The sequence below is a fragment of the Schistocerca cancellata genome, chromosome 4 (genome assembly GCF_023864275.1).
Source record: "Schistocerca cancellata isolate TAMUIC-IGC-003103 chromosome 4, iqSchCanc2.1, whole genome shotgun sequence".
Taxonomy (NCBI): domain Eukaryota; kingdom Metazoa; phylum Arthropoda; class Insecta; order Orthoptera; family Acrididae; genus Schistocerca; species Schistocerca cancellata.
The window spans coordinates 230,127,554-230,146,069 of NC_064629.1; the positions used below are offsets into that span (position 1 = coordinate 230,127,554).

Sequence of the window (18,516 nt, forward strand, 5' to 3'; positions counted from 1 at the left end):
ACGACAATCCGTTTCAAACAGACATGAGTTGCTGCTGCCAGTGAATGCAGGTTCGTCCCAACGAACTTCTGGGCGAACATTGGGAATGGAACTGCGTGTAATGAACATTAGAGTCAGGTACCTCGCAAAACGTCATTGCTCGCAACGAATCAGAACCCTGCCCGTCAGTGGGCCAAAAAAACACCCAAACTGGGTGGCAGCTGAATGTACACGTGTGATGTGGTCCGACGAGTCACGTTTTGACCTCTACTCAAATGATACAGACCGTCGAGTACACCGATGGCCCAAAGAGACGTTTAACCTGCAGTGTATGAAAGGTGCGGTTCAGGCCGGCGGCGGTTCTGTAATTGTTTTGGGGGTATTTTTGCTACGATAATTTGGTCTTAGCATTCAGGCTACCGTGAACATGAATCAGGTTTTTTTTAATTTAAACTTCCTCGTTGATCAAGTGTTGCCATTTATCCTACATCTTCCTGTTTACTGTGCTATGAACAGTCACACCTTCCAACATTACGAAACCTGTGTGCCCAGGACTACACGCATTCATTCCTGGTTTGACGATCTCTCAGGCAGTCTGTCGCATCTCAACTGGACCGCTGAATCACACAATCGCGATACCATAAAAAGAAGTCTGAGACTGTTTGGAACAGCGCGCAAAGAGTAGCGACAACACCCCAACAGTTGGGTAACTCTGCAGGATATAATCATTAACGAATGGCGTTAGTCGTTTATGGCATACCTGAATAAACTTGTAGATTATCGTCCTATCCGTAGTCAGACTACTATCAAAGCGAGAGGCGTTGATAAGTGGCATTAGCGTGACGACTCCTGAGTGTGATTAGTATTTTGTCTGGGATACTTGGCATTCGGCTTTGGCTCTAGACATAACTAAATGAGAAACTGCCATAACAATTGAACTAGCGTGTAGAGGACTGGCTAGAAGTGCTACAAGCAAACTCCGTGTTGAGTGAGAAGACAGTCAGTTAGAGAAACGCGCGGACGTGAATTAAGTGTCTAGCTGACTAACAGATCTCACTGTGCCTAACCTCCTTCCATTCACTCACGTAGCGCGAAGTTACCCTTACCCATCTCTGAGTGTGATATTGTCTTCTAAGACGTGACTTTTAACGCTGGCGAGAGACGCTACCAGCTGCCATTTTATGTATGTGACAGCACTGTGGCATTACGTCTATAAAACTTTAAGAAGACTTGACCTTTATTTTAAATGAGGACCAACAAAGCCCAAAATTTGATTCCTGCTGTAAAGGAAAGGAATGTGGACCCGCAGTCTTTTGCATATTGTTTTTGGCAGAATTCTCGAGGGCAGCTGTTGCCTCAAGGCTTATTTTCCACTTTGTTGTAGAATAAGAGGGATTAAGGGGTGCCGGCCGGTGTGGCCGAGCGGTTCTAGGCGCTTCAGTCTGGAACCCCGCGACCGTTACGGTCGCAGGTTCCAATCCTACCTCGGGCATGGATGTGTGTGATGTTCTTAGGTTAGTTAGGTTTAAGTAGTTCTAAGTTCTAGGGGACTGATGACCTCAGATGTGAAGTCCCATAGTGCCCAGAGCCATTTGAACCATTTGATTAAGGGGTGGACTACCGAAATCGTAATTAGAGCGAGAGAGAGAGAGAGAGAGAGAGAGAGAGAGAGAGAGAGAGAGAGAGAGAGAGAGAGAGACAGAGAGAGAGAGAGAGAGAGAGAGAGCCAGACAGACAGACAGAGAGGGGGGGGGGGGGGAGGAGGAGCTGATCAATCTTGTTTTGCCCGTCGCCCAATCTGTAAGAGCTAATGTAGAAGCGTTCGCTCGACGTTACTTTAATTGTGTGATCGGAGAAGAACCGATAGAAGTTAAAGCTCGTAAACCACTTTGGTGTAGCTCACGGGGAAATGAAAAATACGTAAAAGCTTGAATGTCCCGTTGATATTGATATTACAAGAGATGGTTCGCTATCTCAGACGACTTAAGTGTAAGAATGGAAATCCGCTGTGCCCTAGTTGAAAAAACAGTTGCTTCACGCTCGAGTAATTTCGGTTGACTAAGAAAAAGCTGAAAGCTGGGGATCCAGACAAGGGTTTTCCTTGGACAGTCATGTTTCATGGGCGAGAGAGTTCAACTGAAATATTAGAAAATCCCAACAGGCGCAAACACTCATGTCCATCGCACAAGAAATTGCGTAGAGAAATGACAGAAGCCCCTTTCACTACAAAAACTATGAACATTCTTCAGTCCGACCCCCACCCACCATCTGCGTATCTAGCTCGTAGAGATCATGCAGATAAAACGAGGCAAATAACAACTCGCGGGGAAGCGCACAAACAGCGTGACTGGAACGTGAAGAAACCTGAATATATATAATTTCACCGTGAGGTAAAACACACATCAGGAAGGAGTGTGTTCCTATTACGACACTAAATATTCTCCTTTGGGTTTCTCGTACAATACCAATGGACTTCTGTACATTTTAATGTGAATAAAGACAGTGTAACTTGAGCAGCGCAGTTAGTTTCCGTGTCGCACAAAGACGACCCAGTGGTAAAGACAAGGCTCTCTCATTCACTTGTAGCAAGATTAAAATCCTTGACCGACTACCCCGATTTATATTTCTGTGATTTATCTAAATCACATAAAGCGAGTACCGACATGGTACCTCCAAAAAGTGACGGTCTGTTTTCTTTTACCCTATCCATCTCCAACACGGCCATTTCGTTTCCAGTGGTGTAGCCATGTCTTAATTTACTTCTTCCTTTCCATGCCACTCTATACATCATAATTCTCCGTGTATCATGCCCTCTTTGTCCGCTGTCTTACAGAGCGTTAAGTCGTTGCAAATAATAATAATAATAATAATAATAATAATAATAATAGACTACAGTCTCACATTTAGTGACGAAGAGAACGTTCTTGCGGCTCGTAACGACGTTGTATCCCGGTATTTTTATTCAAACGACTTTACCAAAGAATACACGTAATTAGATTATGCGCCCGTGGTAGCCGAAGTTGCTGTGTAATTACATAATTTACTTTAAATCTGTCTTTGCAACTACTAAAACGTGTGTTCGTTACCGTAAGAGTTTCGTTTTACTCATGTAAAACATCTTTAGTTACTGTGTTTTTGCCGGGCTTCCTTCCTTTGGCACTGCTTTTTGGTGTACATTCACTTGACTTGCAGTACTGAACATCTCGCGACGTAAAACACACAATAAATATTGCAAAGTTGCGAAAGCCCAAAATGCTTATTTTGCAGATGTATTCATTGTAAAAAAATTGTTAAAATGCACTGATCCAAAAGGTACTGTATCGATAAAAGAGCACTTTTGAGCAAGGAGCACAATTTTTCACTGCCCAACAGAAAATTTTACACCCTGCACTCTGAGCCAGACAATGTTGGATGTTACTCCACCACTTACATAAATAATTTTGAGAAGTTCCGTAACCGTGCACTTACCGTCTAGTTTCAGATTATGAAGGCAGAGTTACACGTAGAGGGTTTCTGGCAGTTGAGTGACGTAAACGGGACGACAGGTTACTTGTAGCGTGGAAGACAACCAATTCGATTTGTCAGAGAGGTTACGAAACAGGAGTGAGCAGCTGTCTGTGGGAAAGCGGTGGGAGTAGCGGGCGGAGGGGATGGAGGAGGGCCGGCCCGGAGGGGGGCCAAGCGCTAAAGGTAGTTTGGGTGGTGATGTGGTAGGCAGTTGCGGCGCATTTGACCGCGATGAGGTCTACCGGCCAGTGGACTTGCGCGTCGTGGCAGCAGCGGCTGGCGCTAGCTGTCCGCTGCGTGCCTCCCCGTAGGAAGGGCAGAAGCTTCTATGGATCTCGCATCTCTCCGAGCAGCAGCGAGGCAGAGTCTGACTGCGAATACGAGGATATCACGCTCGAGGTTAGCGCCCTCCTTTCTAGTGTTTCCAGGGGGAGGACAAGCCACGATGAACTCCTGAGAGTCCTCGTTTATAACTTGATTGGTTCCTATAGGCCTTTTTGCGTTCTTGTATGGAGACCCTGTGCGATTCTAAATCCTACGCAGTACTATCCTTTTATATTTCTACATTTGTAGACTATCTCTGCATAACCGTTCGTGTATTTACTTTAGAGTTCGAACTCTTCAGATCCTGTATCTTTCGTTTCAGTACGTGTGCGAGATACTCCATTCAAACATAGTACTTAGTGTATATCTGAACGCTAATGCATCATTTGTTTTGTTTTTATTCTATTCTTTTGCTTCCTTCCTTTCTTCTGTAGTACACTAGTTAAAAATGGAAATGATTCTTTCGTTTATTGAGAACTGATTTACGAAGAGTATACATTCAGCACGATGACAACGAATTTTCTGAATATAGAATGGATCCTATCTTCCTTTGGGTCCTTAAACTTAACTACCTTACTGGTTAATATGCTCTGAACAGTCCAAATAGTGTTTCTGACCAGTTTTCTCGTAATGCAGAAGTGTTTCAGAAATGGTTTTGGTAATTCTTTTTACCAGATCATCACATCCGCTTTTTATTTTTGTAAATCCACGATCGATCATAATTTATTAGACATTCGATATGCGTTCCAATGCAGTAGAATATGTCTACTACATTTACAAGATAATTCGTCATGCGGAAACTTTTCCACGCGTACTTTCGAAACGCGATGTTCAAAAATGTTCAAATGTGTGTGAAATCTTGTCAGACTTAACTGCTAAGGTCATCAGTCCCTAAGCTTGCACACTACTTAACCTAAATTATCCTAAGGACAAACACACATACTCATGCCCGAGGGAGGACTCGAATCTCCGCCGGGACGAGCCGCACAGGCCATGACTGAAACGCGATGAATATTTATTGGAAATAACGAGATACATTTTGAAAACACGAGTATTTCAGGCATCATATTCGAGAACTACGTCGCTCAGAACAATTTGGGAACACTGTGTATGGGGGAGCATTGAGTGCAACCAGTCGGTACGTTACCAAACGAGAGGAAAAAGCCGTTTCACTCACCTACACACATCGATTAGTTACGTGACTGATAAGCAGAAAGTTGCTTAAGCATTGAACCTTTAGGAGATGTCTGTTTTCTGTGCTGATGTTCCCTTTGAGTACAAAAAAAATTGAGGCAGACGATCTGTAAAATTGGTCGTCGTGCCAAACAGCATAAGATGTCAGCTTTTATTACAGTTGCCAAAATTTACTTTTACGAATGTCAAATCCATTTGAAATACAGGAAGTGTTAGAAGCAGAACAGAGTTGCAATGATCCAAGTGATTAATACCCGAGACTACCGTTATCTACTGCTTGCTCACAGCCCGTCCGAACGGGCTGCAGAATGCACCTCAGCCACAACAAATGTTGTTAACCGCCCATTGAAGCAAAACCCAGCCAGATCGTTCGCAATCATTTTCATTAGCGTGTCCAGTTAACACAACATCCTAGTACTCTGACGAAGGACTACACAACCTTGTTGATAGGACTATTATGTGTGCAACCGTGATGTTAGCTGAGAGGTTGTGCTCTTTTCTCGAGCACTACAACCGACGCCTTTACGACATGAGGGGACGTGGAACGAAAAACAACTCCATATCTGTACTCCAATAGCCCCAGTGTTGTAGTACACAGATGGATCGATTGTGCACTGCAAGCAGCCTTGGCGAACATGCGGGTTTCCACGTCACAGTAAATGGTTCTTTGGCGGTTCGATGGCATAAATGTGTGGCGCACTGACATTCTGTTGAGCCGCATGCTGCCGACAGTGGTAATCGGTAAAGTTCTACTGACGAAATGATGAGTCCCCGTTGTACTTTTTGCTTTGACAAAGTTCCATAAGGTAATCGTTCATTCAAACTAAACAAACGTGTCTGATTTGCCTTCCAAATGCACTGCAGATATCTCTTCAGAGCTCGAGGTTCATCGTCTTGAAAATTGTGCCATTCACAGATCTACCATTAATGTGCCTGAATCGATGCGCCACTGGTAATGTTAGTTTTGTTTCGTACTGTAATTTAAAAAGTATGGAATGGTTAGTTATCTTTGTGCTGGGCACCCTTCATTAATTTTATCAGTTGATATAATTTACCTTTACTTACGTCCATCAAGATATTTTAGTAGCATGTAATCGGCTGTATATTGGTTCACAGACGTAAGAACTATTTCATCGGTTGAAGTGTTCTTCGTCGTAATTATGTATGCTATTGTTGGGCCTTTTTCATAGAGGACATTTTGTCCGTGCCCATTTACATGATGTAGCTGTGGCAACAGTCGCAAGCCTGTAAGGGCCAACTAGTGTTACGGTACTGAGTTCATGGAGAAACGTCTTTCTCTAAACACAATATTATAATAGAACCTAAAATTAATATTAGAGAAAGCAGAACGAAATTGCATCTAATAAGATCACTGCCACGAACTTCTCCCCACAGATTTGATTCGTATTGACAGGGTATGTAGGGCACGACTAGGACTTTAACGTATGTTAAGAGAAAAACGCAGTTATCTGCCGTTGATGAGAAAAACTAGTTTGAATATTGTGGGCTCACTACTACGCTTTGAATGGGCTAATATTCAGGGAGTCTACAGCCGAGCGAGTAAGCTGTTAGTTTCATAAGGGCGATGTCATTGGACGGAATCTCGCTGCCAGTGTCCCTTTTTTTTGTCGTTTCCCCGTAATTCTAACAACAGAATTATTATTTGCATAATCTTGATCATATGCTCTACACACCCTGTAGTGTGAATCAAATCGGTGGAGGAAAGTTCGTACGGTCTTCTTGTAAGCAGGCGTATAGAGAACACAAAATCAAAGAGTTCAGTGCGTTAACAAAACATTTTGATATAGCTATTGCCGGGGTAGGTGAGTGAATACAAAGAAGAGGATTCAGTGGCGTAGGGACCACAAACCCGCGACTACCGGCCGTTAGAAACATATAACACTAAACAATTCGGCTTTTCTATCGCAGGAGGCGTCGATTTGTGGGGAAGATCGAGAGGAAAGTACAGTTCAAACATCTTTTATACAGTTCTGAAACATTACGCATCTTGTAAAACATCTTGGTCGTTTGTGCCCGTGTGTTTAAGTAGGACCTATGGTCACCCTGATAGGATGACTGACAATGCTTTTGAGACCACAATAAGCGTCCGTGTTTATTCAGTATCAGAGACATTGTTTGCAACATTGTAGTGCTTATTGTAAGATAGGCGTCTCGCTCTAAAACGTTGGAAATTGATTAGTTCTGTGAACATGACGAAGAGATAACGTCTTCACTTGCACTCCGCAATCGCCAAATTTAAGTACCATCGGGCAATTGTGTCCTATGTTAGAAAAACAAATAAGACTATGTTACTTTCCGTAGCATCTCTGTAAGAACAAACTGCTTCTTCGCGAGGGATGGTATAAGACTACATCGTCTACTATTAACAATTAGTATCCCTAGGAGGATGCACCTTATTCTGAATGCCCATGGCGGTGCCCTGCGAAATAGTGATGAAAGAGTTTTATGTTATCATGTCCCACCTTTATAGCAACAGCAAAAGCTTTCTTACATGATTTGCTATAATGGGCACAGGATGCAAAATTTGCCGAAACTATACCAGTTCAATTAATTCCATAACAGTTTCTCACAACCACCTGTATTTTCCAGAAATAGTGTTTAAGTTACGTCGGCGAAGGAAATTCTTATCATCAAACAGCTTATTACTGCAACACAGTTTCAACATTCCTCTGGACGTGATGACGTGATGTGCCAACCAAGAACTGAAAACCCGAACGGTTCAGTAACACAGAAAAATAAACGTTAGCTAACTACAGCAAATAAATATAGCGAAGAATCAACCTTTACGAATATCATCATGCTAATAAACTAGCTTATTTTACTTGTCATAAACTGTAGCTTGGCTCTGCAGTATTTCGCTGCACGCAGTCGTATCATGAGAAGTCACATGTTTACGAGGTATGTCTAGCAGCAGCATCAATGAAAGTATTGTCAGGTCGTAGTCATTAGAACATTCGAAAATGCTTCTCATGCATTACGTTTTTGTAAACATGATTACAATGTATTTTCGAACCTATATGCATGGTTTGTTTCCATTTAAAAATACATGTTCAATTTAGTGGTCGTGATTGTGATATTAAAGCGGATAGATTATTTTCCAGATATGAGCAATAAATGAAGACCACGAGTAATATTCTACGTTGGCGTCAAGCAGCACAGAAAACCCATTCAATCCACTCTAATTAATACTGACTTTCTGTAAGGTGGATTCGCCTCGTCTTATCGGTACACACATTTCGAACCTCCTTCCTTCATTCCTTCATTATAAAATACGTTTCTAAGACTGCACAATCTGATTGTCTTGCTTGGCCAGTTTCTGAATAATCAGCGATGTGGAGGTTCTTGGGTTACTTAGTGTGTGGCGTTACTGACTACGAGCGCTATTCTGCGCTGCTGAAAGGCTTCTTTGGTCTAAGAATAACAAGGTAATTGGGTTACGTTAGCCGCGCCTAACTGGATTTATACTGCTCCGACCATTACATTGTACTGGCAGAGTTGCTTACGGCTGGCTGCGCTCTTATTGGTTTCATGCGCCCCTTCTCTTTTTTCTTTTGTTTGTTTCGTATAACTGAGACGTTAATCTCTAGTAATGGCAAACTTGAAGATCCAAATCTCATATCGAGGTAATTGTGTGCAAGTACGTCCACCTTGGGCGCTGACCTCAACCTCGATACTGAGCCGCTGACTTGTCGTGTCCCTGTTTTATAGACGCAAAGGGACTGTTGTTGCCAAGTGAGATTTGTGTCGAAAGAATTACTGCGCTACCCGATTTGTCAGAACCCATCATTTTTGTGTAACTGTTAGACGGATAGAACAAAGGCATCCACAAATGCAGACAAATGCAAAGACTGGAGACAAAAGGAACTATCACTGGAAACTGTATTTGGTGGATTTGAGAAATTCTCATATTTCTGCCCCTAATTTAGCAGCGCATCTATTACTCTCTATATTTAGTAATGCCTTTCTGGCTGATTTCATAGTGTTTTGCGGTTCTCTGATTCGGGGTGTCTTATGCCTGTTTCTGTTACTTACGATGCCCGTGATAAGTATCTCCCGCAGGTCTTACCTGATACACCCTTTTGCTCTACTTATACGTCCATGTCCCACAAGTCACTGTCCTCTACAGGGCGGGAGAATTAGTTTTTTAGGAGTTGCTAATATAAGCTAATTCGAATGAAACGTTCCATATAAAATGTCCAATTTTTATTGGTAACAGAGATACAGCTGTTAGAATGAAGCCCAAACAGTCACAGAAGGTGTTAAGTAAAGGCAAATTATTAGGTTCAGAGTTAATTTTCACAAATTACACCTCTGATTTCAATGTACTTTCGAATTTTCGTGACAACTCTTATGTGTGAGTTTTGTAAGGTAGTCTTGGCGTTCTTTTATATGAACAACGCTATTTATAAACGATCATTTCGTCGGTGTTCACTTATTGATTGTAGATTTAGTCCTCCAGCCATCCGCACAGGCCAAAATCAGACGTAGTGAGGTCCAGAGACCTCAGTGTCCAAGAGACTTGACCATTTCTGCCGATCGATGTTCCGGGTTTTGATGATTTCACCTGACGACTAGATTGTACAGAGACACCGCCATGCTCAAAAAACATACCCACACTGTAGCCAAAGGAATGTCTTCCAATAATGCTGGAAGATCGTTTTCAAAAAAGTCTCTTTTCGTAGCAGTGTTCTACCACTGTCAGCTATGTTCCACTGCCACTGTCTTTCCCTTTCTCTCACACTACCTTTGTCTTCTTCTCTCTTTCTATACCACAATCACTGTCTAATATCTTCCAGTATTTATACCTTCTCCATCTCTTTCCCACTGCCACCATCTCGTTTTCTTTCAGCATGAAAAAACGCAAATACACTCCTGGAAATTGAAATAAGAACACCGTGAATTCATTGACCCAGGAAGGGTAAACTTTATTGACACATTCCTGGGGTCAGATACATCACATGATCACACTGACAGAACCACAGGCACATAGACACAGGCAACAGAGCATGCACAATGTCGGCACTAGTACAGTGTATATCCACCTTTCGCAGCAATGCAGGCTGCTATTCTCCCATCGAGACGATCGTAGAGATGCTGGATGTAGTCCTGTGGAACGGCTTGCCATGCCATTTCCACGTGGCGCCTCAGTTGGACCAGCGTTCGTGCTGGACGTGCAGACCGCGTGAGACGACGCTTCATCCAGTCCCAAACATGCTCAATGGGGGACAGATCCGGAGATCTTGCTGGCCAGGGTAGTTGACTTACATCTTCTAGAGCACGTTGGGTGGCACGGGATACATGCGGACGTGCATTGTCCTGTTGGAACAGCAAGTTCCCTTGCCGGTCTAGGAATGGTAGAACGATGGGTTCGATGACGGTTTGGATGTACCGTGCACTATTCAGTGTCCCCTCGACGATCACCAGTGGTGTACGGCCAGTGTAGGAGATCGCTCCCCACACCATGATGCCGGGTGTTGGTCCTGTGTGCCTCGGTCGTATGCAGTCCTGATTGTGGCGCTCACCTGCACGGCGCCAAACACGCATACGACCATCATTGGCACCAAGGCAGAAGCGACTCTCATCGCTGAAGACGACACGTCTCCATTCGTCCCTCCATTCACGCCTGTCGCGACACCACTGGAGGCGGGCTGCACGATGTTGGGGCGTGAGCGGAAGACGGCCTAACGGTGTGCGGGACCGTAGCCCAGCTTCATGGAGACGGTTGCGAATGGTCCTCGCCGATACCCCAGGAGCAACGGTGTCCCTAATTTGCTGGGAAGTGGCGGTGCGATCCCCTACGGCACTGCGTAGGATCCTACGGTCTTGGCGTGCATCCGTGCGTCGCTGCGGTCCGGTCCCAGGTCGACGGGCACGTGCACCTTCCGCCGACCACTGGCGACAACATCGATGTACTGTGGAGACCTCACGCCCCACGTGTTGAGCAATTCGGCGGTACGTCCACCCGGCCTCCCGCATGCCCACTATACGCCCTCGCTCAAAGTCCGTCAACTGCACATACGGTTCACGTCCACGCTGTCGCGGCATGCTACCAGTGTTAAAGACTGCGATGGAGCTCCGTATGCCACGGCAAACTGGCTGACACTGACGGCGGCGGTGCACAAATGCTGCGCAGCTAGCGCCATTCGACGGCCAACACCGCGGTTCCTGGTGTGTCCGCTGTGCCGTGCGTGTGATCATTGCTTGTACAGCCCTCTCGCAGTGTCCGGAGCAAGTATGGTGGGTCTGACACACCGGTGTCAATGTGTTCTTTTTTCCATTTCCAGGAGTGTATATTCGCAGGGTAGAATGGGGCATCTAGTACCATACTTTTCAGTCAATCATTTAAAACAGGAGCATATTAGCTTTTTTGTGTCTCTATAAGAGCATTTTTCCGCTGGTTCCCATCTTTTCCCTGCTGTACCAGGCCATGTCACTAACATGAAAAGAGCTTTATGGGTCAGTAAAATTTTGATAGTTTACTTCCGTGAAATTGAATTAGCGCAAAACTAATTTTACACCTCAGACCGGATTCTACTTACACAAAAATTTTGCAAGTGCTTCAGAACCACAACATCGGACTCCCAGAACCTTTTTGATGGTAACGGAGACACTTCACAGTATCCAGAATGAGAACTTCTGTAAAGTTTGGAAGGTAGGAGACGAGATACTGGCAGAAGTAAAGCTGTGAGTACCGGGCGTGAGTCGTGCTTCGGTAGCTCAGATGGTAGAGCACTTGCCCGCGTAAGGCAAAGGTCCCGAGTTCGAGTCTCGGTCGGGCACACAGTTTTAATCTGCCAGGAAGTTTCACTTCACAGTATATTTATCCGTGCTACGTCAAGTTATAAATCACGTTTTCGTCACACACTGTATTTTACTTGTACAAGTAAGGTAACTTTGAATCTCTGTATTTCGTAAACTGATAAAGATTATCAGGAAATCGTAGGTAATCATAACGAAATTAATAGCAGATGACGTCATGGTGCCACATATAATCGGTTCTGCGCTGGAAAGATGCTCGCCGGCCGGAGTGGCCGAGCGGTTCTAGGCGCTAAAGTCTGGAACCGTGCGACCGCTACGGTCGCAGGTTCGAATCCTGCCTCGGGCATGGATGTGTGTGATGTTCTTAGGTTAGTTAGGTTTAAGTAGTTCTAAGTTCTAGGGGACTGATGACCTCAGAAGTTAAGTCCCATAGTGCTCAGAGCCATTTGAACCATTTTTTGAAAGATGCTCGTGTAGACTTTCTGGAAACAGTCGCTTCTTTCCGGCAGAATTAAGAGATTAGAAGGCAATTTTGTGAAATGAATTCAAAATATAGATTTCATTGATCTGCGGTAAGTGAGAGTAATTTTTAAGAAAGGTAATATGATGCAGTGACTCCCTAGTTGATCAGTGTTGCAAGCTCTAAATCATTCCAAGTAACAGCGTAGAGGGTGGCTGAATCTTTTCCCGGCCATTCAAGAGACAGTGCAATTTTATATCTGGAATATAATTCTTATGTATATTAAGCTCCTGTTCATGAAAAACGAGGGAGCGCTATGTAGCCATTTCAGAAGGAAATTTTTTCTTTTTTATCCTCAAACGAGGTATGCAATTCTGAATTGCTATTGTAGCGTGAAATGACAGTCTAAAGTCACAGAAAGATGACATTATGCACGTCCCAATTTTTAATGATATGTTCTACCTGTGTTAGAATATATTAGTCCGCTGTATGACCGAAGCAGCACAATTGCAAAAGATGTAAATTCTCATCTGGCACAATAGTAACAGCGATCAATAGTCTGGAGACTCCACAGTCAGTCATTACAAATTTAAACGCGGTCGAGGAAGGTCTATTTAATAAAACACAGGGCTCAGTTAATAGATATCTATCAGCTCCGCCGCAAAATCAAAACTCGTTCCCGGCAATGAATGATGTGTCTGACTGGCAGGTGATGCCCTGTCCACGGTTTTAGAGTCACCAGTGTAAATGACAGTAGTATCGTGATTCTCCTGAATAACTGTGCGAAACAGATGCCGAAAGAGCATTGGGGCGACATAGTTCAGGTCCTTGAAACAGATCGATCCTAATTCGGTTCTGTGTACTAATCAAGAGGATGAGCGTGTGTGGGGGGAGGGGCGGGAAAACATGATGGCACATTATAAGGGGGTTATGCAGAGGTACCAGCGTTCATTGTTGGGAACGAGTTTTGATTTTGCGGCGGAACTGATAGATATCTATTAAGAGAGCCCTGTGTTTTATTAAATAGACCTTCCTCGACCGCGTTTGAATTTGAAATGACTGACTGTGGAGTCTCCAGGCTATTGATCGCTGTTACTATTGTTGTCCTTTGATACCTTTTGTTCGGGTCATTCCGTGTCAAATCACACATGTCATGTCACCCGTCGTTGCAAATTTGCTTACAGAGTAAGAACTTTGCATTTTTTTGCCGTAGACTAAAACTTCTGTTTATGTTGAATTATCAATGTCATGTTCTGATAATTTGGCTCTGCGAGAATGTGCTTGCAAAGTGGTACATCTTTACTGAAGTACTCATAACTCAGGTCTTTACGAAGCTTTTGATTTGAAATTCTTTTGGGAATTTATTTAAGCTGCAAAGTCACAAAGAAAATTACGAAAAACATTAAAGTATGTTACTTTCCAATTGCTGTAAAAAATTAAAAAGGCGTTGAAAAACGCTTCTATCATACTTCTCCAACCTGCTGGGAACCTAGTTTTCGTCTACAGTAATTCCCAACATTGTAGGCTTCCTAACAAAATAAAAATATTAGCAGATTTTCTATGAATGGGCACACAGATAAATCTGAAATCAAAATGAGGAGGAGGACATTAGTGTTTAACGTCCCGTCGACAACGAGGTCATTACAGACGGAGCGCAAGCTCGGGTGAGGGAAGGATGTGGAAGGAAATCGGCCGTGCCCTTTCAAAGGAACCATCCCGGCATTTGCCTGAAGCGATTTAGGGAAATCACGGAAAAACTAAATCAGGATGGCCGGAGACGGGATTGAACCGTCATCAAAATAAGTTTTCTGTAATGAGTAAAGGGTCCGTCAAAGCAAGTTCATCCAGGCCTGACACCCATGCCCACAGATTTTCATCGAACATTTTTTACTTGTTACTGCAGCCATGGCAATAAACGGCGTAAAATAATGATTTTTGGCTCTGTACTTCCATTGTTTTAACAAAACATGATACCCATCTACTAAAGCTGTATTTCATATAGTTTTTGAGGGGGAAGATGGTAAAATGTTCAAAAAGCATACATAAAAACCATGGATGAAATTTCTATTGGATTGCACTACTTTAAGAAAACATAAATTAAAAAATAAGAAAAATAACTTGCCTTATTTTCAATACGTTCTGTCAATTTTGAGAGATACCGAAAAAAGGATGTGTCCTTATGGGAAAAATATTTAATAACTCTGCTCGACTTCTGGGAATATAGAAAATAAACTTAAAATGTAATGGCCCAAACAATGATTCCTTAAATATGCAAAATAAAGTATTTCGTATCACTGTTCAGAAAGTCATTTAAAACACGTTTTGTTAAAATAATAGAAGTACAAAGCCGAAAATTATTATTTTAATCGAAATATTTTTATTAAAAATATTAAATTTATTTAGGGGTATCAAGTGAATACATTTAAATAACGTATTCTAGGTAGACAAATGTTAAATTTAAAATGTGCATGTTAAGCATTGTACATGCTTGGAATTTTCAACTGAAAGTTTTAATAGTGTCTGTTTTTAATCTAATGTCCCAAGTTCGTAGCTTCATATCGTTTTCATTAAAGTAATGAATTCTTCCTAAAGCGCTTGATTCAGATGCACCATCAGTACATAAAATGTCTTCCAATTTCACAAGAGTGTTCATACTCAGGGGAAAAAAAAGACTGCTTGTTCACATGGGTGGAGAAAAAATAGTTCGGCATCTCAATCTTCATTACATACATTCCTGATGAAGACAAAGTCCCACCTGTCGTCATATACAGATCCTGCGAAAGTGTTTTGTTGAGGACGAGTGTATGTCCAGTGAAAGGTATTTTCATTGACTAAGACAAACAAAGAAGGCTGTTCAGAACAAGTTACTCTTCAAATTTCTAATGAATTACAGAAAAGTGGTTTGTAAATGTGAAAACTCCTGGTACCAGGGATTTTAGAGGTTGCCAAAAATGTCTTCCCGAGTTTCATGTGTAGAAAATCTACTTTGATTCGCTCTAAGACGTGGAGAAACATTTTGTGCGTGTTAACCTGGCAGAAACAGTAAACACTAGATGCAGTTGTTCTTTGTACATCATCATTTACACTGAAACTAAAATAGGCATGTGTATTAAAATACAAGGATACGTAAACAGGCAGAATACGTCGCTGCGGGCGGCAACGTATATACAGGGTGGTCCATTGTTAGTGACCGGACCAAATATCTCACAAAATAAACATCGAACGAAAAAACTACAAAGAACGAAACTTGTCTAGCTTGAAGAGGGAAACCAGATGGCGCTATGGTTGGCCCGCTAGATGGCGCTGCCATAGGTCAAACGGATATCAACTGCGGGTTTTTTTTTTTTTTGTTAAATAGGAACCCCGATTTTTTAATTACATATTCGTGTAGTCCGTAAAGAAATATGAATGTTATAGTTGGACCACTTTTTTCACTTTGATAGATGGCGCTGTAATAGTTACAAACATATAACGCTTAGTTAATTTACTTGCCTAGAGTATTTGATATTTAAGTATGCTGATTTGATACACCTCCATCTGAGGCAGTGGGTGTCAGGGCTGGATGAACTTACCTTGAATGGCATTTTTTCACTCTAGAGAAAGTAGTTTGAGTTCAGATATATTTGGCCACCCATTCTTAAAAAACCCATTAATATTTTTATTTTATTAGAAAGACTTGCAATCTGCGGAATTATTTACGACCAAAACTAGGTTCCCCGTGGGTTGGAGAGATGTGGTGTAAGTGTCTTGAACCCCCTTATAGTTTCTCCAGCAATTGAAAAGTGCCCTACATTAATATTGTTTGTATTTTTCTTCGTAACTTTACTGCTTAAATAATTGCATTTCTGTTAACTATCTTAACTCTCAAAAAAACTTCATAAAGACCTGAGTTACGAGTATTTCATTGTAGAGGAAATATCACTTTCCGTGGACATTCCCGCAGAACCAAATCGTGAGAACATCACTACACTGAAAATTCAATATAAGCAGAAATTTTAGTCTGAGACCAAAAAAATATGCAGAAGTTTTGTGAAAATTTGACGTGGTTATAAATCATAGAATTATTGGATGATTTGACATGGAATGAACCATTCACGCTCTTCTGTCTTACTTCTGGCCTTGGTCGTAGTGGCTGCTCAGTTGTCTTTCTCTGGATTGCAAGTTATGTGGGTAGCCTGGGGAATGAAGCGGCGGACTATTTGGCTAGAGAAGCGATTCCTCGCCCAACATTCGATTTTGCGATCATAGGTGCGGGTGTGCGGGTGCGAATGGACATCATTTCTCTCTCTCTCTCTCTCTCTCTCTCTCTCTCTCTCTCTCTCTCTCTCTGCGATGAAACTACATATTTTAGTGAGTTTCGATGTGGTCTCTCTCTTCACTCGTGTTCCTCTGTCTGATTCGTTGCGATTAATTGAGGCCAGGTTTGTTGCTGAATTAAGTAATCTCTTTCGGCATGTGTTGACATCTACTTACTTTTTATTTAATGACCAGTATTCCGAGCAGACAGATGGAGTTGCGATGGGTAGTCCGTTGTCTACTGTGATCGCAAGTTTGTTTATGGAAGACTTCGAGGAACGTGCATTGGAGTCGGCGCCTTTGAAACCCGCCTGTTTCTTTAGATACGTTGACGATACCTTCGTTGTTTGGCCTCATGGTAGGGAGAATTTGAATGTCTTTCTAGAACATCCGAACTCGATCCACCCGAACATTCGTTTTACGATGGAGGTGGAAGAGGATGGTTGCCTTCCCTTTCTTGACGTGTTGGTTAGGAGGATGGATGATGGATCATTGGGACATGCAGTATACAGGAAACTTACTCACACCGACTTTTACTTACAGGCTAATAGTTGTCACCATCCGACTCAGCGTGAAGGGGTACTTCGTACCTTGGTACACAGGGCACATGTCGTTTCTGACGCTGAGACTTTGCCAGCTGAGCTGTCCCATCTTGAAGTTACAATTCGTCAAAATGGTTATAGTGATAGACAGATTGAACGTGCGTTGCGCTATCGACCAACTGTTTATAGGGTGATTGATGATAATTCTGAGTCAACACCTAAGTCTACTGCCTTTTTGCCTTATGTAGGAAACACATCCAACAAGATCGGTCGTATTTTGCGGAAATACGATGTGAAATGTGTTTTCCGATCTCCATCTAAAATTAGAGCACTTTTGAGTTCCGTTAAGGATGATCTTGGACTGCGTAAGGCGGGTGTGTATCGTATTCCTTGTAGCTGCGGCATGGCATATATTGGTCAAACTATCAGGACCGTGGAGGACCGATGTATTGAGCATAAACGGCACACACGATTACAGCAGCCAAATAGATCTGCTATTGCCGAACATTGCTTGGATACTGGTCACCCAATGTTATACAATAACACCCAGATATTGGCATGCACGTCCAGCTATTGGGACAGTGTTATTAGGGAGGTAGTTGAGATTAAATTAGCGAGCAACCTTGTTAACAGGGTTGGAGGTTTCTGTTTAAACTCTGTTTGGAATCCGGCTCTCTCCCTTGTCAAAAAACAGAGGGACAGAGTCAATGCTACCTCATCTGCGAATTCATAGTCTCACCATCGATAGCTCTGACTTTGGTCATCTGTGGTGGCACTAGTGTTCAGTGTGTGTGTTATCTTTCCTGCTTCAGTCCGAGAACCGAGGTTTTAAATTTGCATGTACGCCGCCTGTCCGTTGCAGTTTGCCTTGAAAATGGCGGGGTGTTCTCTTGCCGAAATATCGGCGGTCGCTGAAAGTGTTACCTGGCTGAATTGCCGGAAGTTATTTCAAAGGAGACTACTGCTTTATGGCACTCGACGTTCAGTTTCTCCCGGAAGAAATCCACCGTCCCATGTCGCCTCCGCAACGATCATACCAGGTTAAGCCATATTTAATATTACGTACTAAGTTACTACTCGTTGGAATTGGGGAGCCATGCAGACAGTAGCTCACATTCTGGTGAAATACCCCCTCCTGGTTCTCCATGCTAAGCATGATCTTCCAGATCGTTCGCCTCTAATATTGGCGTATGATGTACAGACGGTCGAACTGGTTCTTCGTTTTCTGCGAGAAAGCGATTTTGATTCTTAGATATCACGTTTCAATTTACACTGTGGTTGAGGGTAGGGTGAATGGGATGAAACATACTGAGCCTGGGGGATCCTTGACTGCAGCTCCTCTTCCAGCTGCCGTGGTCATTCCTATTGTACTCTATTTTAATTGCTTTTATACGCTGTTTTAGTTGTAGCACTCCGGCGAAAGCAAGATCTTAG

General features: G+C 42.8%; 1 protein-coding gene across 6 annotated transcripts in view; it reads left to right on the forward strand.

Moving 5' to 3' along the window:
- Nucleotides 1-18,516, forward strand: part of LOC126183198 (ribosomal protein S6 kinase 2 beta) — a 569,810-nt gene that overhangs the window by 481,724 nt on the left and 69,570 nt on the right. Inside the window, exon 1 of one of the 6 annotated variants that reach the window (XM_049924958.1) lies at nt 3,694-3,885. The exons of the other annotated variants lie outside the window; for them this stretch is intronic. Coding sequence (XP_049780915.1) covers nt 3,718-3,885 — 168 coding nt within the window. The 5' untranslated portion in view covers nt 3,694-3,717. Of the gene's footprint in view, nt 1-3,693; nt 3,886-18,516 lie in introns of those variants that run through there. 6 annotated transcript variants of the gene reach the window in all.